Raw genomic sequence first — 24,677 nt, forward strand, 5'->3', positions numbered from 1 at the left:
CTTTGATGGCATGAGACATGGTATCCTCTTTGCCACTGCCTTTTTACATATACCCTGTACTTTCTTTTTGCAGCTATGGTGCACAAATTCCTATGCTCAGTGAACAGTCTTTTTCCTCTTCCCTCGCTAGGTCTCATCACCCATTCATCCACCACATCACTGACTCAAATCTCATCTGTAGTCAGATTGCCCAATTCAGACATTAAAAACCATTCATACTACAGGAAAAATTTGAAGTGTTTTAACTTGTGATTTAACCATCAAAAGGTATCCAATTATGTACCAAAACTCACTCCAAGTTATTATTCCGTTCTAACAGTATCAGCTCCTAATCATCTAAGTCCATTATTAAAATAAAAAATGGACAATGAAAAAAAAGTAGTTTTGCATTAAATCCCTAGTTGGAAGTTCAACAGCTATCCACAAGTCACTTAAGTGAATACAGCAAAACACAGAGAAGCTGTGGTGTGGTTCAGTAGCCAGGATCCATTAAAACTTTTTTTTAAAAAGGAGCCTGTTTCAGAGCTACAGAGTAATTTGTAATGGAAAGGACACCTGGATTTCATGGAGTCCAGCCACCAGTCAAAGAAGGTCCAAGCAGAACAGGTTGCTCAGGGCCATGGCCAGATGAGGTTCGAATACCCCCTCATGAATTTCTGATTCGGGACACCAGGGTAAGGGAATGTTGAAATCCCAGAGGGTCATAATCAGTGGCACAGGTTCTAGCTGGAGGCCTGTCACTAGTGGCATTCCCCAAGGTTCAATACTGGGCCTAATATTGTTTAACTTATTCATCAATGACCTGGACAAAGGGGCAGATGCCTCCTCAGTGAGAACACAAAGCTGGGAGCACTCAAATACCCTGAGTGCTGTGCAGCCCTTCAGAAGGACCTCGACAGGCTGGAGAGACGGGCAGAGAAAAAGAGTATGAAATTCAGCAAAAGAAAATGTGGGGTCCTGTACCTGACAAGGAATAACCCCATAAACCAGCACAGCCTGGGGCTGACTTGCTGAGATGCAGCTCTGAGAAGAAGGACCTGGGGGTCCAAGTGGACCATGAGCTGTCCATGAGCCAGCGGTGCCCCTGTGGCCAAAAATGCCAGTGGTGTCCTGAGATGCACTGGGAAGAGCAGCAGGTCAAGGGAAGTGATCCTGACCCTCTAGTCAGCCCCAGTGATGCCACACATGGAATACCGTGTCCAGTTCTGGGTTCCTCAGTTCAAGAAAGGTATGGAGCTCCTGGAGCAGGTCCAGTGGAGGTCTACAAAAATGGTTAGGGGACTGAAGCATCTCTTTTACAAGGAAAGGCTGAGGGAGCTGGGCCTGTTCAGCCTCCAGAAGAGATAACTGAGAGGGGAACTCATTAATGTGTATAAAAACCTAAAGGGGGTGTGCCAAGAGGATGGACCAGACTCTTCTCAGTGGTGCCAAGCAACAGCACAAGAGGCAATGGGCAGAAACTGATGCACAGGAAGTTCCACATGAATATAAGGAAGACCTTCTTTACTCTGTGTGTGTGTCTCAGCACTGCAGCAGATTGCCCAGAAAGGCTGTGGAGTTACTCTCGCTGGAGATACTCAAAAACCATCTGGACAAAATCCTGTGCCATGTGCTCTGGGATGACCCTGCTTGAGGAGGAAGGTTGGACCAGATGACCCACTGTGGTCCCTTCCAACCTGACCCAATCTGTGATTCCATGAGTACCCCCAACAACAGAGATTCCACAACCTCTCTGGGCAACTGTGCTTTGATCCTAAACAAGTATTTAATCAAAATATCTGATAAATTGAAGCTTTAAAATCCATTTCAGAACACTGTTTAATTGCTTTAGTTTTGAAAAGGCAAAATGTTAATGCTTCAATGTCAGGAGCTGTAACAGCACAAAATAAATCTAAAGCTAGCAAAAAATACAACCATCAGTGTATTTGCATTGTTTGAACCAGAGCTGTCAAAAAGCAAAACAAACAACAGGTTGAAGATTTTAAATACTCATTTTTAGAAATCCATGCTGTCACTTTTATCAATCTTTAAAAAAATTCAACTTTGAAACTCAATTTTAAAATAAATTGCAAGGTTCTAAAACAAATAATTGTCCCTGCACAGTCTCTAACTAAAAAATAGCTACCTTGCCATTTGTTTCTGATCACTGCATGAAACAGTTGTTTCATTTTCCCTCCAGGTGAACTGCCTGCTGATTTACAGTGGGGGTTTTTGGTCCTTTAAGTCCTGGGGACCTTCTTCTCTGCAGTGTACTGATGTGTATGTTTAAATGCTTATTGTGCAAACAAGCATGCTGCATTCACATTTTCATCCCTGTGATTCCATTCAATTTTCATTCCTATGACATTCCATTTCCTGTGATTAAGAAGTAAAATAGAAATAAAGCATGCTTTGGAATAACTACGGACACTCTTTACACAACAAGGACCACCAATATTCCCCAAGTGAAATTTGGATTTATAAATTTTAGATTTTAAAAAGAAAAAAATGAAAGTCATTATTCCACTGTATTTTACAGCTAAGAAAAGTCACTTAACAGAACAAGCTATTAAAATCTTTACTGGGTATAGTCCATAAGCATCTGACATATTAAATCTGGAATTCTTTCAAACTATTTATTTTTAAAGTATATTTTTCAAATTTATTTTGCAAATATGTTTTTCACACGCTGTCATCATTAAGCCCAGTAAAGTTAACACAGTCTCAACACAGTCTCAAGAATTTCATCATCATCTGCAAAAGTCCACTGATCTTACAAAATAGTCACAACATTTTTGCAGAAAACCTGTCATCCTCAGCTCTACATAAAATCAATACATTTTATATATGTTACTCCTTTACACAAATTATTTGAACATAGTATAGAAAACCTGTACCAAAGCCCTGGGCCTTGAGAAAAAATGAGATTACCCTGATGATATTTGCAATAGAAATTTCTGTAAAGAACATGGGACTACCTACCTCCTGCAAAGAGAAAACAATTTCGTTTTGATGAGAGTAGCTGTTTCAATATCATGACTAGGAAACCCCAGCACCGTACCAACCACCTGGCCTAAAGCTCAGAGGAGATGAGGACAGAATGATTTCCACAAGCTTTGGTCCTCACTGACCACTTGAAACAATTCCGCATTTTCCATAAGCTTCCTGATCCTGAGTACACCACCAGGTTCTGCAACTTCTTCCCCATGACCCATGCACAAGCATGAGGGATACAGGTCCAGGCACAGCACTGCAGGAGAAAGAGCTGGGAGAAGCCTCATCTCAGGTCTTAATCTCTCTTGATGAGGCTTGCTGTAGGGATGCCTGCACCTCAGTGACCCCAACCCCCTGACTTAAGTTCCCAGCCTTATCTTGGACCTGTCTCATCCCTATGGACATGTCTGGCCGACCCTGGTCACTGTCACCAGACCTGCTTTTCTGTCCATGCTCAGGTAGCATGGGACTGCACTCCTTGCCAGTGAGAGCTGTGCCCAGGTGCCAGCCTCTTGGCACTCTCACTCACATCAGGGCTGTCTGTCTGGTGGAACAGCCAGCTCCTGCTCCTCCTGGACAGAGAAAAATCACAGAATAGTAGAATATCCTGAGCTGGATGGGACTCACAACAATCACTGAAGTCCATCTCCTAGCCCTGCACAGAGCAACCCCAAGATTCACACCATGTGCCTGAGAACATCGTTCAAACGCTTCGGGAACTCTGCCAGGTTTGGTGCTGTGACCACTTCCCTGGGGCACCTGTTCCAGTGCCCAGCCACGCTCTGAGCAAAGAACCTTTTGCTATTACCTAACCTAAATCTCTCCTGACACGGTTTCATGCTACTCCCTCAGGTCCTATGGTTCAGCTCAGAGCACTGAGTCCCCCTTAGCCCAGCATTCATGTTGAAGACAACAGCAAAGAAAGCATTAAACATCTCTGCCTTGTCTATGTCCCTGTTTGTGAGGTGACCATTCTCATAATGCAATGAGACAATGTTATTTCTGGACTGCGTTTTGCCATTAGTATATTTAAAAAAAATTTTTTGTCCCCCACGTTTCTGGCCAGCTTCAACTCCAGTTGAGTTTGAGCCATATGAATTTTCTCTGTAAAATGGACTGGACATACACCTTCTTTTTTTGCCTTAGCTCCAAAGTAGATCCTTGCTCTGCCAAGCCAGCCTGCTGCCAGGATTGCTTTACTTATGACATCTTGGAAGAACAATAAACTTGTGTAAAAGCATATGTGTACAGAGACAGGTACATATATGTGGAAGGTATCTTTTCAGCTTTATACCAGCTAACGCTTGTATTCCAATGCCTTAGAAAGCCTCGAGCAGCCTGGAGGGGTAGCACGGGCGATCTAGCACTTTATATATATATATATATATATATATAGCTCCCTGCTCGCTCAATTCCCTGCAGTTAGAAGCTTTCAAATGAGACAGATAACCAGAGATGTTCACAGGAAAGTAGCTGAGCAGGGAGCTATATTTCTCCCTCTTTGCTTCTGCTGATGGTATTTGCTTTGCAGCTGATTCAGGTACCGATTTAGAGCTACTAAAGTGCTAGATCGCCCGTGCTACCCCTCAGGCTGCTCGAGGCTTTCTAAGGCATTGGAATTCAAGTGCTAGCCAGTATAAAGCTGAAAAAATACCTTCCACACATATATATATGTATGTGTGTGTGTATATAAAAGCATATGTGTACAGAGACAGGTACATATATATATATATGTGTGTGTGTGTGTATATACATATGTATGTCAGAAATATTCAAGTAATAATTCTTTGTATTATCTTGTTTTACTGGAATTGTTGGGATTTATCCAAGGTTTGGGATGTCTTATTTTTGGGTTTTATTTTGTTTTCTTAGGTTTTCCTTTACTGCTGTGAACTCCAAATTCACAGCTAGTTAGAATTTATTTCCATCCTTGATAATGATGACTTTTATTTTGGAAAATGTATGTCAACATCACATCTGTTCAGGTAAGATGTGGCATGATGAGTAGTCCAAGTACTTGGCTGGGTTTTCCATTTATCCCCATTTATGTAGAAGAACAACACTCTGGAAGTACGAGCATTACAATCACCTTCTTCATCTCCCCGCTGCTTTGTTAAGGAAACAGTCGAAATAGTTTTATGGCGGCCATACAGTGAATTGAATAACACGCTGGAATAGTTTGATTACTAAGGACAGCAAAGGAAAGGTACTCACCCCTCCAACTTCCCTCAACAAAGCATTAAGAGCAGGAAGGGCTGTCACAGCCACCTTTTTCCACAGGTTAAAAGCCCTGAAATAATAAACTAATGCTGTATTTTCACTTCCTCTTAATTCCTCAAAAAACATGGACCACAACCTATTTTGCAACTGTGAATTTAAAAAAAAAAAAAAAATTAAATTAGGTTATTTTTTCCTTAAAATATTACAAAGAAAGTATCTGGTAGAATACTCAAAGTGAAGCTGGCAGAGCAGAAATGGAGCACATAATTTCCAGATAATGGGAGTGTATTGCGCGTATCAAGAAGGGGGGTGGTTTGAAAAAAGCAGCTCAGGTCAGTGCAATTTATTTGTGCTCTGTCATGTGTTATCACTGCCATTCTAAAAAAGATTCATTCAAAAGAGTGCAAAAACCTGCCTTAGTGGACCTGACTCATTTAGACTAAGATCAGTTTCACCTGCACCTGAAAAAATGTGTCTGCACATATATACTTGCATATAAACACCCGAAAACCCCCAGAATTCACTTTTTTTGATAACTTTGTGTGTAAGAGGTAGTTTATTTTTTCATAGGACTAGCTCCTCCAAATCCAGATAAAGTTCTCAAAGACAAAATTTAACTCAAAAAATAAAAAAGGTAATTTTAACCAATTTAATTATTTTGAGTTAGTCCAAGTGTGGACTAGTGCTGGATTGTAATGGACAAGCAGGAGTTTTTGCTGCTTAACATAAGCCAGTGTTGGTTGTGTGTAACCAAAGCTGAATATCAAATTCAATGCCCCACGTGGGCAAATGAAATCATCATTTGGACTCATTTCTGTTACCCGTATCATGGGGATATAAAAACACAGGACTTCCAGGATCCAGACTGAATCAACACCTTTTGTTTTACACTGGCAGGGGCTAATTTCACTGTAGTTGTCCACCAATAAAAAATTTACTTCAGAATTCACATCTTTGTTTCCTACAGCAATTTAATATACCAACCAAAGTGATAAAAGCAAACTCCTGGCTCAAAGAAATAATCCTAACTTTACACTTTACTTTCCAGCAAGAGACTTGAGAGCTCTATGTCTTTAACAGCTATTTTGCTTAGATAGATGATATTAAAGAAAAAAAAAAATCACTTTCTTGCAAAGCATTAACATACACTTTCCCTCACTTAAATACTTCAATTTCAAATACACCACAAAATGTACTCCCACAACTGTACTGTATTAGGATAAAACTATTTTAGTTCAATTAAAATGTCTAACTATCTACCCTCAAACCTATCTAAACTGTAATTTTCACTTTGAGCACTTCCAGTATGTTTTCAGTTTTGTTTTCTTTTATCAGCTTATCAAATCAGGTCCTGAATTCCAAATGTTAGGAAAAAATAGTCATTAACTGCTATGTAACAGCAGATTTTCCAATTTAGAAAACTAAACTACACACACCACAAAAACATGTATTTTGCTATTTGAAATTTCATATTAAAATCTGTAATAGCAAACCACTTTTCTGGCTCTTAGGATCTGCTGAAGTTTTTACTTCCGAATCTGCAATTCCAGGCCAGTTTGAAAACAGGATGGGGAAAAATCTCAATAAAAAACAAGCTTAAATTGATATACTGCTTCTGACACGGTTTAAAATATATTCTTGTGTGGAAGCTTTTGGTTCCTCCCCAAATGCTGCCTAGTAATCATGTTGGGCTTCTTTTTCCAACAGGATATACAGATGGCTAACCCTCAGATTACCAAAGAGTTTCTCCATTAACCAAAGAGTGACCTCCTACAGTTGAAACTGACCCTCAATTTGGCATGTTCCCACCTTTTCCACACCTATTTTTTTCTTTTTAAGTAGCAGCAGAAAGCACAATATTTTAGCCATCTGAGCATGTAGTATTCTTGAACTAACCCACCAACTGGAAGTCTGTTACCTCTGTCTTTTAAAATTGGAGCCATTATAGTCAACTGTGCAAATCTACAGTTGGTCGTTTGTAAAAAGAGGATTGTTAACCCACTGAACTGGAACATCCTCTGAGCAGTTCTTCAGATCTCTGACAAGTTACCATACAACACATACATGCCAATCTGATATTCCCAGGTATCTACATTCAGTCGTTCAGAAAACATTGCTCATATGTCACTATAAAAGTTCTAAAAATCAGGATAGTTCTTTTTGTAATAAAAGCTGATCATTAAAGAAGTGCAATAAAGCTCCACATATATAAAAAAATGGATGCCCTCAAAATGTTTTTTCACCTCCAGATAGCATACCAACATCTGGAGCCCAACAATGAGAAGCAAAAGCTTATGATTCTTGATGGGTTGCTCTTAGAAAATGCATTGGTTAACTCAGCACATCTTCAGGCATTAAAAAAGACTGTACTGCAACAGCTCCAGTGGAGTGCCAGCATCCTTAGAGGCAGCCACAGCAGGGCAGAGAAGCAGGAGGCTGGAGTCTCCCACTAAAATTGGTCACTTCTGTTCAGATACGAACTACATTCATTTTGCGGTTGGAAGAATCAACGAAGGCTGTACAGCACCTGTTGTACACTGAGTTGAGATGAAGACCAGTATTGGTAAGTAAATGTCTATCAAATGTTGTAAGTAGACTTCAAAGAAGACAACAACCAAACAGATCCCCCAAAATGCCTGCAGCAAACCATAAAGTCCAGTGCAAATCCTAAAAAATGTTCAGCATGCATTCTTTATCAGGAGAGAGACACGAGCTACTGAACATAATTCATTGTCCTAGCCAAACTTTTCAACAAGGACAGAGCAGTCTCACAGATTAATTTTACCTTAATGAAAACATTTTCACACAGAACATGTTTGTGCCTCCATGATTTTTCCCAACCAAAAAGATCCATGATAAACTTCAACTTCACAAATCTGCTGAAATTGTTCTCTTTTTAATCATCTTACCTTCCCCCTGCTCTGGTTGTTTGTGCTCTTGTCCCTTCTAAAAACTACTAATTCACTTTCTCATGACATGTCCATACAGCATCCTGTTCAACTTGGCCCTAATTTTTGATTGAGATACTTGTGTACTTCTCTTACCTGTGATACACACTGCAAATACCACCAAAAAAAAAACCACCCCAGGCTCTTTCCAAAAGTGCCATCACCCTCAGCAAGTAAGGCACTGGATTCAAGCTTGTCTGCATCTTCTGTCTCCACTGTATGTAAGTGGTAACAACATGAATTTACACACAGACTATTACATAATTTGCTTACTTAAAATGTTTTCAGGAATTTTCCAGAATGCAATCCCTTAAAAATATTTCTATTTAAACTGTGGCTATCCATAATTTCAGTTCACTGGCAACAGCCTTACATGTCCTTATTACCTTTAGTGTCCTCATTAGAAGCTAGCAACAAACTGCCAGCACCCTAAGACCTCAAGTTTGAAAAGCACTAGGCCCCCTGTGGGCATAAAAAAGAAACTTACTCCTCTTGCCCTGAGAAATAATAATAATCATAATAATAATAAAAAAAATCATATCACTTTCACCAAGGGAAACAGCACAACCTGCTAACAAAAACAGAGTATCACTTCTATTTTCTCCATACAAGGCAGCTGGGGGATGATGCATGTGACATGCATAGAGAGGCTGATGGAATGGGGTTTTCTTAGCCTGGAGAAGGGAGATCGAAAGGAGGACCTCATTGTTGTCTATAGCTACCCAAAAGAATGGTGAAGGGAAGACAGAGGTGCACAGTGGAAGGACAAGAGGCAATGGATGCAAGCTAGAACACTGACAATCCCAACTAGGCCTCAGGAATTTAGTCTTCCACTACAATAGTGATCAAACACTGGGAGATGCTTGCTCATACAGGCTGCAGAGTCTCCAGCCTCAGAGATTATTTAAAAAGTTGATTAGATATTGCCCCTCAAGAAACTGGTCCTGATGGTGGTGCTGCAAGGGTTTGAACCAGATGGCTGCTGCCAGCCCCTCCAATCTGAATTGTTTGATGATTCACTGACCACGCCCAACAAAACAACAGAATAAAACCAACAACAAAGAACAAACTGAAGCACTGAATTTCAGTTCTGGATGATTTAGAAAACTCAGTTGCATTTTCTAGACCAAATGAAACCAAACAGTTTAACAGGACAAAAGCTTCTCCTAATATTTAGAATGACAGACTCACTTTGTATCTAAACAGGCTTTTATTTAAGATGCCTGCATCAAAGTCTACCTGGTTACATAACATTTTAGTTAAAAGAAAACAAAACAAAACAAAAACTTGCCAAGTTGACATATGTCTAGAAATGAAATTCTCAAAAAATAGTCTGAGAAGATTTCAAAAATTGTTTTGAAGAAAATAAATATACTAACAAGTCTACTTTACATCCTCTTGTAATTAAAACTGGCAATTTTTTGTGCAAAATCCAATGTTGTACAAACAACAAAACCCATCAGAGACTAAAGAGATGTTGCATTTGTAATGTTGCCACTGGGGCCACCGTATCTGTCATTTATAAACCAACAACATTTCACTGTATAGATGAAGCTGTGATGTGTAAGCTAACACATCACTAGCTACAACGGGTTTCGAGTCAATTTGAACCAGCAACAGAAGTATCACTGATAAATACTGAACACTGCAGTTTGTCAAGAGATCAAAGCTTACAGCTCCAGCGATTTATTTTGTTGGTTCAGATTTAGCTTTTCATTGCTTTACATGGTATTCAGTGTACCAGGCTGGGCATCAAGAAGCTAGGTGTTGTGCAAGAGATAAAAAGAATTACAGATACCATAAGAAGAACCAAGTCATACCAGCAATTACAGCGTGAAGTATAAAAGAAGTAATCATCTGTAACAAAAGCAAGAGCTACGTCACGCAATCAGAACCTAATTCTTTGGTCATGAAAGCAATGATGAAACTTCTGTAATAACTTTTTGCGTATTAAAAAAATATCAGAGCATTATCATAGAAGAAAAAACTCTGAAGCTTATCACAATAGCTGTGTAGCTATTTAAACCTCTGCTAAGAGCTATGTCCTTTTAGAAAGTTTACAAACAAGTATTCAGGCAATTCAAGTATCAGGTATCAGCAAACAGGAGCACTTAGTAAGATGTATCCTTAATTAATGTGTTTATCTAAGAACTGTACTGATATAATTAATAACAGAAGCAGAGACCCACAGTAGCTGCTGTCTGCATGCCAATAAAGTCTTGTTTACAGACAAAAGCAAAATACAATGCTCAAATCGGCAGCTGTTGCGCTTAACAAAAATTTGGGGGTTGGGTTCCCAATTTCCTTCATGTTTTTGCTGGCTTTGGAGGGAGGTTGTTTTTTGGGTTTTTTTTTTAATTAAAGGACTGACATTTTACAGCATACTCATATTTCTCAAAGCAGCACAACACAGCATCCATTTTGAAACAGCTTCAGATTGAGTTAGAGGACCATTTAAAAAGAAAACCAAGGCCATAAAAACACACACTATACCACAGCTCCATTTCATTAAGTACAAGAGCAAGAATTTCTGTCTGGTGGGTAACTAACACAAATCAGAACTAAAATCTTTAAAGCAGGTTCAATAATGGTTGGCAGCACAGACTCAGGCAACCACAGCTCTTATTGTGCCTTTCCTTACTCTCTTAACAAAATCAACATGGACAATACTTATTTTGCCCTTCACTAGGGCTTGTGAGAACTGGTATCAGAAAAGGTAAGTTCCAGTTCCTGGGTATCACTGCTGTGTTATTCACAGCTCAGAACTGTTAGGTGCCATGATGTAATTTACCCATCCAAAATTAAAGATGAAGTTTACAACAACTTAGTTTTTAAACACTTTTTTACCCAACCAGCTCACCTTTTTTTAAATGCCATCTAGTAAAGAATTTCAAAGGGCTCTGCTTCTTTAATGAGGCATTAAAATACAGTCATACAACAAAAAAGCAACTCTACTAAGTCTCTTAAACCCCTGGACTTACATTATCAGCTTTTATGTGCCTGTCAACACTCAACAGTAAGAAGCAATGGTTTGCTCTTTGCCTCGAATTTAAAAGCCAGCTAAACTTCCTCTCACTTTCCTGCTGAGAGCTTTAACTCCTTACAAACTGTCAAAGCTTTGACACTTCAGCAGAAAGTAAATCTACAACATGATGCAACAGCCAGGTGTAGTCTCAATCAGCCACTAGCCACTAATTTACTAGTGGCCATTTAATTCACCTCAAAAAGCAATAAACTAGAAATACTTCTCCCCACCATGTACCCACACTGCTTGCACATCAGCCCTTTTAAATAGGTAATACTTCTGTCAAAGAACCAGGTACAGTTAACTTGCAACTCGAAAGAAATGAAACATTTTAAATTGCAGAGATGCCAACATACAGCTAAAATGCAAACACACTTCCAACCCAAAAGCTAAAGTAAGAGTGCAGCATTTTTCAAGAAAAGTGCAAAGTGTTAAATTGGAACTTCTTTACCCAGAACACTTCTCTGAGTATCCACAGCCCGGATCTCACATTCAGTGTAAAAGTTCATTGACATAAAGCTCATTATTAATTCATTTAACAAAGATGCTGAGCCAAGTGCACCTATGGAAGAAGAAGATTTGGATGGATTTGCATGGTAGAAAATGTGAAGTTCACTGCTGGGAATTATTCTGTTTGATATAAGCTAAAATATTTGTATCATTATTTTAGCGTACAAAAAACAACGACCGCACAGATAAGCGATGCTGTTTCTTTACAACAATAAAATGAGGTACAGACTTAAAATGAGAGCCTTGAGATACAACACCTAACAGCAGTATACTGAAAAATTATCCTTTCCCCTTTCTTCTGTTCCTTTCACACTGTAATTCCACAGTGTACAAAACCCCTATTTAAGTCTCCTAGCCTCGATAAGGACTTGATACCACTCTCATTCAAGTGAATGGAAAAAGATCTCATAATTAACCTCAAAGACACGTGACTGAGGCATTGAATGGCAACGTTACAAGATAGTATTTTAATAATGTATTTATAAAAAATATTAGGGGGTTTTTTTCATAATAGCAGGAAAATAAAACTTCTTTTTCCTCCTTGCGATAGAAAATAAGGAACTAGCTTTGTCTAAAGGTCAACCATTTCCACTGAGAATGCACAACACTGAGACAGCTCTTCCTTCCTCCCCAGTCCAGGCATTTGCTGGGGTAGTAGCTACAAGGTACTATACAGAAGTTACAAATACATTTATGGTTTCAAAAGGGGAGATGAAGGAATTAAACAAAAGCTATCTGAGGTTCTGCCAATGTTGGCATGTCTCCTCTTTCAAATACCTTAAATACAGTCTGATATGGGATTTTCTCTCATCACGAGAAGGACTTCAATGGACTTCAAATGCCAAACAAATCCTTTGACTCACTGTGTCAAACCCCAAGGGAAGCATTTGACAGGAGGAAAAACAGGAACAAGAATGCCAAGAGTTAAAAAGTCGGACTCATTCAGCATTCAGATCAAACGATTACAGTTCTTCCTAGATTATTAATGAGTGCTCCAAGCAACCGGAGGCTCTGACGCAGACAAGAACCTGCACATCACAGACATTCCAGGAACTCTGGTCTGCCTTCACTAGAACAAAACCCTAGCAAAATATGCATTCCCTCCTGTTTTAAAAGCATGGCATCTCTCACTGCTTCTCTGCCCATTTACATGCACAGAAATGTTAGGCACAAAATACTTCCTTCATCAAGGTTATAATCTGCAGAAACTTTTTCTGAAATTCTTGCAAATCTTTTATCATCTGTAGTAGCTTCTAAAACATTGCACACAAAAAGCACATCTTTCACAACCTCAACAGACTACCAAAATAATAAAAAACCAAAACAGACACAAGAAGAGACAACAAGTCTTCTCAACGGCCGCAACTTCAAATACAGATTTTTGGAGTTGGTGGAAGGAATACAGAGATGCTTCAAGCAATGGTTACAGAATCTTATTAGTTCAAATGGAAAGAGAAGGGCTTTTCTAACTGGAGCATGACATGTATGGGAAATACTAGTAAAAGGCAACGGATGTGTGCACCATACATTTTGGAAAGACAGAGTCAATGTCATCAAATTTTCCATTCACTTAGAACTGTTTAACAACCAATCAATAAAACTTAATATACATGAATAACCACATCCAAATGTAGCAGATCAGAAATAGCAATTTTATCCAGTAAAGGTACTCAGCAAAAGAATTCCCCATACTTTTTGAAGTGCAAGCTCAATATCAGAAATTAGTCCAAGCTGCTAAATTCTAAATCCTTCTTTCAGATGGAATTGGCCTTGTCATTAGGCAGATGGCAGATAGTCCTGCAGATATCAAAAGCTATCTCTAGGATATCTAGAAATAAACAGTCCCCTTAATCAAGTTTTATACTGGCCTGAGTGTATCTCAGTATCAGTGCAAACATCACACCTCCAAGGCACAGCTGAATTTTCTAGGGGAGGGAATGGCAAAGGGCACACAGTAATTAATTTATTACTGAAAAATATCACAGAATACAGTTTTAAGAGTTAAAAGTCAGCCAGATTGAAATATAGCCAATTTAAACAAGTAATAATTCTGGGTAATAATTTCAAATCCAATATTCACCCAGGTCTGCTGGCAACTTTCTTGCAGTTTTACAATCATTTCCTATAGTCACCTTTCACTGCTGTTCTGGACCTGCACAAGCATGTTGGGGAAGAGAAAAAGAGAAGTGACCAGTTCTGCAGAGAAAACTATGATGATGACCTTGGCTTCATACTGTGCACACATAAATTATTTTAGAAGTTCAGACAAAGCTGCTCGGCTTTAGTGTAGTTCTGCTACCAATCACCGTCTCCTACAGTAACAGAAGGTGAAACAGAGTTTGGCATAGGTAGGGATTTTTACATTAAGAATGCACATTTAAGAATGTCTTACCAAAAGTAACTTCTCCTTTGCCAGTCTTGTCAAACAGCTGAAAGGCTACTATGAACAATGCATCTGGAGCACACAGGACTGATTCAAACGCCACAAACTCTTGAAAGGATATCAACCTAAGGGATGAAGGAAAAAGCAATAGCTATGAAACCAACTTGCTTGCACAAACCTGAAATACAATATAATACTGATTATACAAAAGAAATAAGATCATAACCAAACTGTGTTCAAAATGTGTTCAATAGGGATTAAAATTTGTCCTAAAATGCCCTATCTCCAGTGATGTCAGGAAGCCTTTATATCACTAAATGGAAGTGTCTGTTAAACAAGGAATTATTCCCCTCAGCAAGTCACAACAAAACATAAAATAAGCAAAACACTCAGCATGGCTACTCACCTCAGCTTTAATGTCTAAGTGAACTGCCCTCTGGGGGAGCCTACCTCCCTCCACTAGCAAGACAGAGCCAATAAAGACATGAGTAACTTCCCTCAAGACTCAGTAGTTAGCACTTTTGGAAAGCAAATCCATTCAAGACCTACATGCTGCCACTCACTTCAGAAGGAACCGATCAGAATGTGTTAACTGTTTGCTAGCAACTTATTAGTCATCCATCACAGCCCTCCAGTCCTGCATGTTGAGTCATAAATTTCAATCAGTAGTCTGCCTGTTCTTCCTCAGCCCAAGAGCAGTTTATTCAAATTCATCATTACAGCCAGGTTCCTAATGTGCTAGCACAGTAGTAGGGCATAGATAAAAGTAGAGCTGTCCTTCCAGAAGTTAGTTCATAAGCAGAAATACATAATTAGAGAACTTGGCATTGTTTCCAGCAGTAGGGTTGATACAGCAAAGACCCTGAGCATTCTAATTTCTCTGTGTCACACCCAAGAGTTGAAATGGAGATCAAACTCCTATTCTTAAAGAGGCAAAGGCCAACTATTCTTCCATTTTGCTGCTTTTTTAATGTCTAGGCTGTAGAGTTTAAAGTCATCTTCAAATATGTGGCAGCAGGGCCTGCTGGCAGTCTGGGATACTTAAGATTGCCGTCTCTCAGGCTGCTTTATGTCAGTGTAGCAGGCAGGTAGCTTTAATGGGTTCATGTGGCAGCAGCTGGGGAACAAGGATTATTTCTGGAAAGCACAAAATTCAGAGTATCCAGTGTCAAGAAACACACACAAACCCAAGGGATTTTTACTGGAAACTAACTATATCCTTAGGACTTTGATTCAAAATGACACTGCAGCCAGTTCAATGAAAACTTCTACTCAGGATGCAATAACAGTGAAGAACTAAGAGTTTGAATAAGTTGGAAAAGGTATTTTTTCCATCAAGTTATGATGACCGATGACTATACAGCAATTTCCAGTCACCTGTTTTATGGGAATTCAGAGAACATGCTGAGTAGGAAGGGGCCCGTCAGGATCATGGAATCCAACTCCTGGCCCTGCACAAGTCCATCCCCAAGACTCACACCATGTACCTGAGAGCACTGTCCTTCCTGAACTCAGACAGGCTTGGTGCTGTGATACTTCCCTGGAAAGCCTGTTCCAGTACCCAACCCCACTCTGAGTCAAAAACCTTTTCCTAATATCTAACCTAAACCTCCTCCAACTCAGCTTCATGCTGTTTCTTCCAATTCTGACACGGGTCACAAGAGTGAAGAGTTTAGTACTTGCTCCTCCTCTTCCCCTCATGAGGAAATTGTAGACTGCAACGAGGTCTCCCTTCAGTCTTCTCCAGGCTGAACAGACCAAGTGACCTCAGCTATTCCCCATATGGTTTCCCCTCAAGGCCCTTTATCATCTTTGTTGCCGTCCTTTGGACACTCTCTAACAGCTTAAGGTCTTTCTTACATTGCAGCATCCAAAACTGCACACAATATTCAAGGTGAGGCTGCCCCAGTGCAGAGCAGAGCTGGACAATCCCCTCCCTTACCCAGCTGGTGATGCTGTGCCTGATGCCCCCCAGGACACACTTGGCCCTCCTGGCTGCCAGGACACTGCTGAATCATTTTCAACCTTCTGCTGACCAGGACCCCCAGGTCCTTTTTCACAACACTTCTCTTCAGCCTCTCATTCCCCAGTCTGTCTGTATATCCAGGGTTGCCCCATCCCAGGTGCAGAATCTGACACTTTCCCTTGTTCAACTTCATACAGTTGGTGATTGCCCATCTCTCTGATTTGTTGATGTCTCTCTGCAGGGCCTCTCTGCCCTTGAGGAAGTCAGCAGTTGGCAAACTTACTTAGTATCCCTCTAAGTCCTGCATCAGGGTCACTTACGAAGATGCTGAAGAGCACAGGGCTGAGGATGGGGCCCTGCAGAAACCCCCCAGTGACAAGTCGCCAGCCTGATGTCACCCTGTTCACTGTAACCCTTTGTGCCTGACCTGTAAGCCAGTTGCTCACCCATCATGTAACATGGCTATTCAGCTGTGTGCTGGACATTTTGTCCAGAAGGACACTATGAGAGACAGTATCAACAGCTTTGCTGAAGTCTAAAAATACTACATCTACTGGCTTTCCTATGTCAACACTTGAAGTGTGCTTGCTGCACATCAGCAGCCAAACATCCACCGAGTAACAAGCAGACTTCCACGAGGAACATAAAAACATGAGAAGATGACTAAAAGAGGACATTTTTTTAAAAAAAAGCACAGCATAGAGATGGCCTAAAAGCTGTTCTACACTACCTCCCTCAATATACATGCAATAAAAGTAACAGAAACGTAGAGTATGAAATGGTCTAACAAATAATTAACTCTGGGAGCTTGCCACCATAAGTTATAACATAGTGCAAGAAGTAAATAAAAAGAAACCTCCTCAGGTATTCTTAAGATTAAACTCACAATTGATGATGTCAGCAAACATATAAGAATGCCTTAAGCTTTACTGGCAAAGAAGCCCGTGCCTTGTTACATATGCACATGTTAGCACACGAGCAATCTATCAGTCCCTTAAACTCCTTGAGAGCTCTAAGTACTCCCCACTGTTAGACACAGACTACACAGATACTCAGTCTTCAAAGGAAGAAAACTTCCATCCCTTCTAAGCCAAAAGAAATTTTTTCTAAAGTAACATTTCCTTCAATTTTAAACCAATATATCACAACCTACTCAGTTTTGCATTGATGCATATTTACTGTTACAATGCGTATTTACTGTGACTTACTGGCTATAAAAGGCCATTATTATTTGTTATTATTGGTTACGTACCTGACAGAACAGTAAACAGATCCAAAGCACTGAGTTCTGTCCACAAGGTTATAATACATGCACACAGAAAGAACAAATAAGACAGCAGGTGACAAGACTCTAGAATAGGATTGTTTAGAATTACAAATGCAGAATCTCTGCCAATGCCATTTTGGTAAAGCCACTTTTTGTGTGAAACAACAACCTGCACATGTCCTTACCAACAGATCACAATACACTGATGACAGCACGGAAAAGAAATACAGCACCTAGCCCAACAGAATCCCAGCACCATGTTAAGAACATATTCTATGTTACTAGGCCTGACTTTGATTAAAACTCCATGTATTAACACTCATACAAGATTTTATACTGGTGGAAGCATTCTTTTTCAGTACTTGGAAGCAATAACCTCCCTAGTAAGTCACAGATAGTTGCTGAAAATAACCCTATATCCATTTTTTAAAACAATTATTCATAGAACTAGGAAGATTAAAAGTGTACAAATTGTGTGGTTCTAGCCAGACTGTTAAAGAAGAGACATTAATATCTGCTGTGCCAGCTGAATTCAAATTAACCCAATTTTTACATGTTAATTAAACCAGCTATTTTCTTCTTATTGTATTTTTGCTCCCTAAGTAGAGTAGCCTGCTAGTGATTCCCAACAGATCTATTCTAACAACGACGTATTCATTTACTTCTATTATGACCATACAATACAGTAACTGAGCAGTAATTTTTCAGTCAATTACACGTGTGATTCTTAATGCTTAAAGATGCTGAAATAATGTGTACTACATAGCCATATGCTCACTTCTCTATACTGCACAAGGGTAGTTGCCTGGGTAACACGTTTTCTCTCTGGTTTAGCATCACCCTTTTGGGTTTAGCATAACCCTTCAGTGAATATCATTAGGTGTCATTAAACAGCACATATTAACATGGACTTCAATATACTACTTAAGAGTTATTTTATATACCTAAACAAGTAGTCATTTATGTAACAAAAGCAGAGAAAAACCTAGTGATTTTAACAGCACAAGGAGAGGAAGCTGAAATGTTTACGAAATTTTATTTCAGTTTTGAAGATATTCCACCCAAGTAAATCGAAGTCTTCCTTCACCTTCACATCCTCATTATCAGTGCCAATACTGCACGATTTATTCAGGAAGGTTCAAATCGTGATATTTTAAAAGCATCCACATACAAAAGCACCAGTCCAAACAGAACAACTGGGTATGGTGCAGCAAAATCACTATTTACTACTCTCCTTTCTTCCATGCTCACACCCATGGTATCTGCACACGCCATGGACACGACACATTCCCACCACAGAAAGTCTGCAAGTAGCCATGCAAAGAAAAAAAAGCCATTACCTGCTGTAATAATACATACAAATGCAATGATGAAGAGGTTTTCTTCAGAAATCAATGCAGATATTTTTACTGTATCAGCAATTTAAACATGGTAACATAATGGGACACAAATTGAAGCTACATCTATTATTTTACACTGCAAGCTAGGTAAACTAAGTATAGTGTAAATTGCTGCATTAGAGGATAAATTTATATCCAATAATAATGGAAAATGCTGGCATTTCCAAGTGTTATTTTTGAACATTTTGTCCTTTCTAAAAATAAAGCATATGGTATTTTTCAGTAAAGTGTTAGTTACTACAGTCCAAACAGAGACGTGCAGTAAATACTTATTTTGTTAGGCAGATGTTTAAAAGTACAACAAAAATCTGAAAAATGATATTACAGTAGGCAGGTTGGAAAATGCCTGGCCTGTTACTGATAGGCCCTGAGAAAGCTACTGTATTTTGAGAAAATTTCTTATCTGGCTGAGGCTAAATGAAGCCTTCTTTTTTTTTTTTTTTTAACCAAGATTAGGAGCTAGAGGCTTAAGGCCAGGAACCAGGCTCTTCAATCTGTTTCATACAAACAACAACAACGCAATATAACACCTATTAAAATCTGTGTTATTACCAGTCAACTACTTTGAAAGGTTTGTCAGGCCATCAGCAAGGAAAATATCTCCTTTTCTTAGAGGAAACCTTAAAAACATGCCTCCGTTAAGAGAACAGCAGGAAAACCCACCATCAAATAAACCTCTGCCCTGGCTTAAGATGGAGGCAAAACTTGCTCCCATGGCAACGGATATTCATTGAACAGAGGCCTTAAGAGGTCTTGTATGTTTCTCACAACAGTAGCTCGTGTAGACCCTCCAATCCTTAATATCTGATAATGCAGGAATTGGGCAAGACTTACATGAGATTTTGTCTACAGTAACCACTGTGAGATTGCATGTAAGGGTTACAGTTCTTTCCATTTCATGCTCAGAACTTCTTCAGCTCTTGGGTCAGAAACTCTTTGCCCATCATATATGCCCTTCTCATGAGACAGAAGTTCTTGTGGTGTCTGCCTTTCACCTGTGTACTTACCCAGTTTAGTATTTCACACTGATTACACTTGGTACGTATACTTAACTTGTCATCAAAATCAGAAAGAATTAATAAGCATTCTGAAGAGTGCTAGGAACAACCCTGGGGGAGGCTCAGACCCTTTTAGTGACAAGTGGTCATGTTCACCAGTCATGAGCAACAGCTGCTTCTTCAGAGCGAAAGAGGGATTCAAGATGCTGGATAAATGCTTCTGGAAGTATTCTAGCAGTATTTTCAGAACTGCAGTACTTTAAGTCGCCAACACGGTAACAAAATTAACTTGTCATTGCTCTTACAAGATTCTTTCTATTTTATGATAGAAATAATGCTAAATTACTGAACCGACTCTCATGACCTTAAACACGTGTAAATCTGTAAACACTGGCAAGCCTATTAAAAATGAAAACCAACAAAAGATGGTTTGTGCTTCGCTGTAAAACTGGCAGTTCTGGACTGCCAAGTTGGCAGTATTCAACAGGAGAAGACCAATAGTCCTGTTGCTGTCTCTAGGAGATTTCATGACAGGAACCAAAAAGCAGCTGACCCTTGCCTCAGATGATCACTCCGCAAATTACTTTAAACACCAGGAGAACAAGGTACAAATGCTGAGCCACATGGCAAAAAATGCTACAATGCCACGTTAGAGAGATGGATGCTAATCCCTTTCCGAACTTTCTCCATTCTTTCACATACTAGCTAAACAGGAAGACAGCCTGAATACCAGAAGAGACTCTCCACAGACACGTTACAAACTGTCACTGCACAGTGTGGATTACAGAAACAATCCTTACCCACGGCAGAAAGCAGCAATTAGAAGCCTCAATATTACACCGCAAAACTCTTACAAGATCACGCCAAGTTATGAAATCCCAACTTGTCAACAAGTTCACATAGGCTACGGTTTTACATTTTGTTCTTCCTGACACCAGCTTCTGTTTGTGAGGGAGATCCAAATCACAAGGTATGGATTATGTTCTCAATCTTCTTATTACAAAACGGATTTGAAGCCATGTAATTTGGAAAATGCTGTTTTTGCAGGCATCAAACCAAGGGAAGAAATCTGAGAAATGTTTAACGTTTTCAGTCAAACACTATCTGAAGCCATGGCCTTCTTGATGCCATCAATGTTACCAACAAAACCCTTAAGAGAGTTCTTTTACCGAGGCAGCACTCATCACATTAACTCATCTGCAAGGTTTAAGGTGCCTAGCTGCCAAACACATGAGACTGGCTGAACACAAAAGAGAGCACAGAAAGTACTGCAAAACTTCTCAGTTATGCCTGCATCTGTTACCTAGGAAGACTGCATTCTCTAGTCATGCTTTGTTTATCTCACATTTTACTCTCTGCAACCACTGATATGAGTCATGCCTGAAGTTTTCTGGTTTCTAAAAATGCCACAACTACATACTTTAAGTCCGTAGCTAATTATTCTCAAGTTTCTCTAAGGACACTTTAAAGGGAGGGTTCAACCGAGGCATTCATATGGGTGAAGAGACAGCTTGCCTGGGCAAGTACCAAAAGCAAAAGCTAGGATTTCATTAAAGTAGGGTGAAGGAAGATGGAAGGGTAACTAATCTTGCCTATTGGCAAAGTCAGCCTTTCAAATGCAAACCATGTGCAACCAACTTCACTGCTGTCTTCCCAAGACTGCAGAGTGGCTCCCTAAATACCTTAGGTGCTCCTCCTCCCTCTTGAAAGAAAAACACAGTGGTAAAAAACCTTTCACAGTGCCATGGCAAAACAAAGCAGGGGCACTTTTTTCTAGGATCTCTTCCTACACCATCTAAACTTACTTTGGATTTCTATTTGAATGTGTTTGTGACAGATACATAAAGTAAACAGAGACAGAGAGACTCAGGGAAGGAAAGAAAAGCAGGAGTTAAGGGAGCCAGCCAAACAACATGAAAGGTTCCATGAATTAAAAATACATAGTAGACAGAAAATGGTTTGCACCGCTAAACGGTAGGTGCAATTGAAAACATTGTTTCTACTCTTTTCACTTAAAAGATACTGTATTCCTTTATGGATCTGCAGGGGAAAACAAAACAACCCCCCACCACTCTTCAAGGATCAGACTGATCTTTTCAAAATGACTGATCAGACATTTTAAAAAAGTGGTTTTGTATTTTTTAAATGAACAACAGAAAAAGAAAAAAAAAAGCCGATCAAATACAAATCCCCCCCACTCCCCAAACCAAAAACAAATCCACAAAAAAAACACTCACCCATCTTTTGTCTGATCCACCACACCTGCAAGGAGCTGTACAGTGCTTGCATTAGGCAAACCATCTCCAATTATCTTCAGGTACCGTGTGACGAAGTCATTTGGAGACATGAAGAATTCTCCATTCTTCTCCACACTTGCATACTGTTAAATGAATACAATATTTAGTTCCTCAACACATCCTTCTCCAGGCATTTATTACCACCACTCATAGTTTCCAAAAACAAGCAGGCCTCTGACGGTTCTGCTCCAGTGAAGCTACAGCCTAGACTCAAACAGGAAAGAGTAAGAGGGGAGTACTCAAGCAGCTGAAGGCTTGGCTTCCCAGACAACAAATGGCAGATATACGAATTTTGGATTATCAACAATTTCTCCATAGTAGTCTAGAAATGCTCCATACCAGACATGTTTTTGAAGCAGAAAAAGAAGCACAAGCTCATCTGCAAACATGTATGTGGCATCTCAGGCCCACTGAAACTTTGACAGCAATAGGGTACTGCAGCATATCTTATTTATCTGTAATGACTCCTTTGTTTAGCCATTCTACTTTGGGATGAGAAGGCAGGGTTGGTTACACCCGCAAAATGCCAGTGGAGCAAATGATCCCGCAGGAATGTCCACCTGGGGGTGCTGTTCTGAAGAACTCTACTGCATCACCTGCAGCCATGGCTGGTCCGTACGGAAAAGAGAACTGACAGGTAACTCCTCCTTGGCTTAAGTGCTGAAAGAAGGCCAAAGAACAGCATTTGCAGAACAATGTAACAAAAACTACGAACTTTGACAGTTCAGCACACTGCAGAAATAAGACAAGAGTTCTGACACCTGCCATACATTATCCCTGCTTTGCACACAGTTACTGGCATAGTACTCCAGAATACAGCTACTGACAGACCCAAGTGTATTTGCTCCCAGGGGAAGAAGCCTCCAGTAACATGTTGCGAATAAAAGTAATATTACTATTTTTGAAGATCATATCTAAATAAATTCATAAAATTCCCTTTGTTACCACCCCTACCCTCATTCCTAGGTGATTCCTCAAATTTTAAAGTCCTCATTTTCTGCAGAAGGTCAAATTTGAAATCAACCCTAAAGAATGTATTTTAAGAAAAAAAAAAGGATAAGGACAATCATTAAGAGGAAAAGAAATCCCAGGCAACATTTGCAGAACCATGTGTTAGCTTTAAGGGAAACAGGGCTATCTTGGGATAGCAAATGTACACTGAGAACTGGAAAGAAACTGCTAATTTCTCTTTTTTTTGTTGGTTTTTTTTGGGTTTTTGTTGTTGTTGTTGTTGTTGTTGTTGTTGTTGTTTTGGGGGTTTTTTTTGTTGTTGTTGTTTTTTTTTTTGGTTTTTTTTTTAAGGCAAGGTGGGATGATAAACTATTGTTGCAGTTCCCCACAGAGCATTATCCACACTAAAGTAATAAATAAATTGGATGCCTATCTCTATTTTGTAGTGTACTTCAAACACACGTTTTCTTTCACATTACTGTGGCTCTGCTAAGGGATGAAAACTGCCAGTTTTCATTTCATACTGGTGCCTGCAGCGTACTGTTATACCTGCTGTAGGCATATAACTCTCAGAGGGATGCCAAAGTGTTACAGTAAGTAGATTATTTCCTTTAGTGCTATATAAATACCATTTTCAGGTACAGCAATATCTTCAAGAAACAAGGCTTCAGAGAAGCAAGCCCAAACAAAACATAACTCGCTTTGGCATCTCTATATTGGTTAGCACTAAAGGATTCCTGTCTCAACAGACACTGTAACAGAAGCTTTCTAGTTGCTACACTGCAAGGAATTTTGAATTGTATACTTTTATAAGAACTAACAGATCAATTGATTTCAATGTAATCATTTGCAGAAAGACAGAATCCTTCAGAATCCCAGCCTCAGAAACTTTTAACACAGCTGCTGTTGAGAAACAAATCAAATAAGTCAGACAGCCTATGCTTCTGTATTTCTTTTTTTTTATCCAGGCTAACCCCCTGCTAGGGCACTCAATAACAGAAAACAGCACAAGGTTTCAGTGTCCCCCTGTTTCTTGTCATTGTGATTTACTCAAGTGTATTTGAAATCCAATCACGTACTCTATACTACATATAGAAAATGACCTTCAAAAATGTCAGCTTGATCACTTTGACTAAAATCTAATCTCTTAGGGGTTATGTTAGAAGACTTAGAAGAAGTACTCTTGGAAATTATCTTCACAAAAAGAAAAAAAATCAATTCTATTCGTTTTGGAGGAGCAACATTTAAAAATTGGTTCTTTACAGTTTTATTTCCCCCCACTCTGACAACTATATCCACAGAGAATTTGATATTACACAATAGTACTTAATGGCTTTTTGGTAATTTATTTACATACATTTTAGATAGTCAAGTAATAACAAGTTTAACCCCATTTTAAGTAAGATTTGCAAACACACTACTGGGGATTTGGCATATTAAATATGCTAGAAGTTGACTGCAATCAGCTGCATTTAAACTGATACTTTCATATTTATTTCTACACTGTGGGTACCATTCCTACATGGCGATCATATTTTTTAATTTTTAATTGAAGTAGGAAAGAATGGTTGTCAAATTATTTTTTAAGTGAATATTCCACAATCTGCAGAAGCAACTGTATTGGCTTCACCACTTAAAATAGTCTAGAGAAGCTTCATTAACACTCTGGCTATCACTTATCTCTAGAGCATGAAACAACGTAATGCATTCACTCATCATTTTTCCTTCTTGGGAGTAAG

At 39.3% G+C, this 24,677-nt stretch overlaps 1 protein-coding gene across 2 annotated transcripts in view; it reads right to left on the reverse strand.

The window, feature by feature from the left end:
- Positions 1-24,677, reverse strand: part of SLC25A13 (solute carrier family 25 member 13) — a 104,095-nt gene that overhangs the window by 53,359 nt on the left and 26,059 nt on the right. For both annotated transcript variants that reach the window (XM_082285068.1, XM_082285067.1), the window contains exons 3-4: positions 21,928-22,070; positions 14,069-14,184 (exon numbers count right to left, since the gene is read on the reverse strand). In XM_082285068.1, coding sequence (XP_082141194.1) covers positions 14,069-14,184; positions 21,928-22,070 — 259 coding nt within the window. The remainder of the gene's footprint in view (positions 1-14,068; positions 14,185-21,927; positions 22,071-24,677) is intronic.

Source organism: Coloeus monedula (genome assembly GCF_965178545.1).
Source record: "Coloeus monedula genome assembly, chromosome: 1".
Lineage (NCBI taxonomy): Eukaryota > Metazoa > Chordata > Aves > Passeriformes > Corvidae > Coloeus > Coloeus monedula.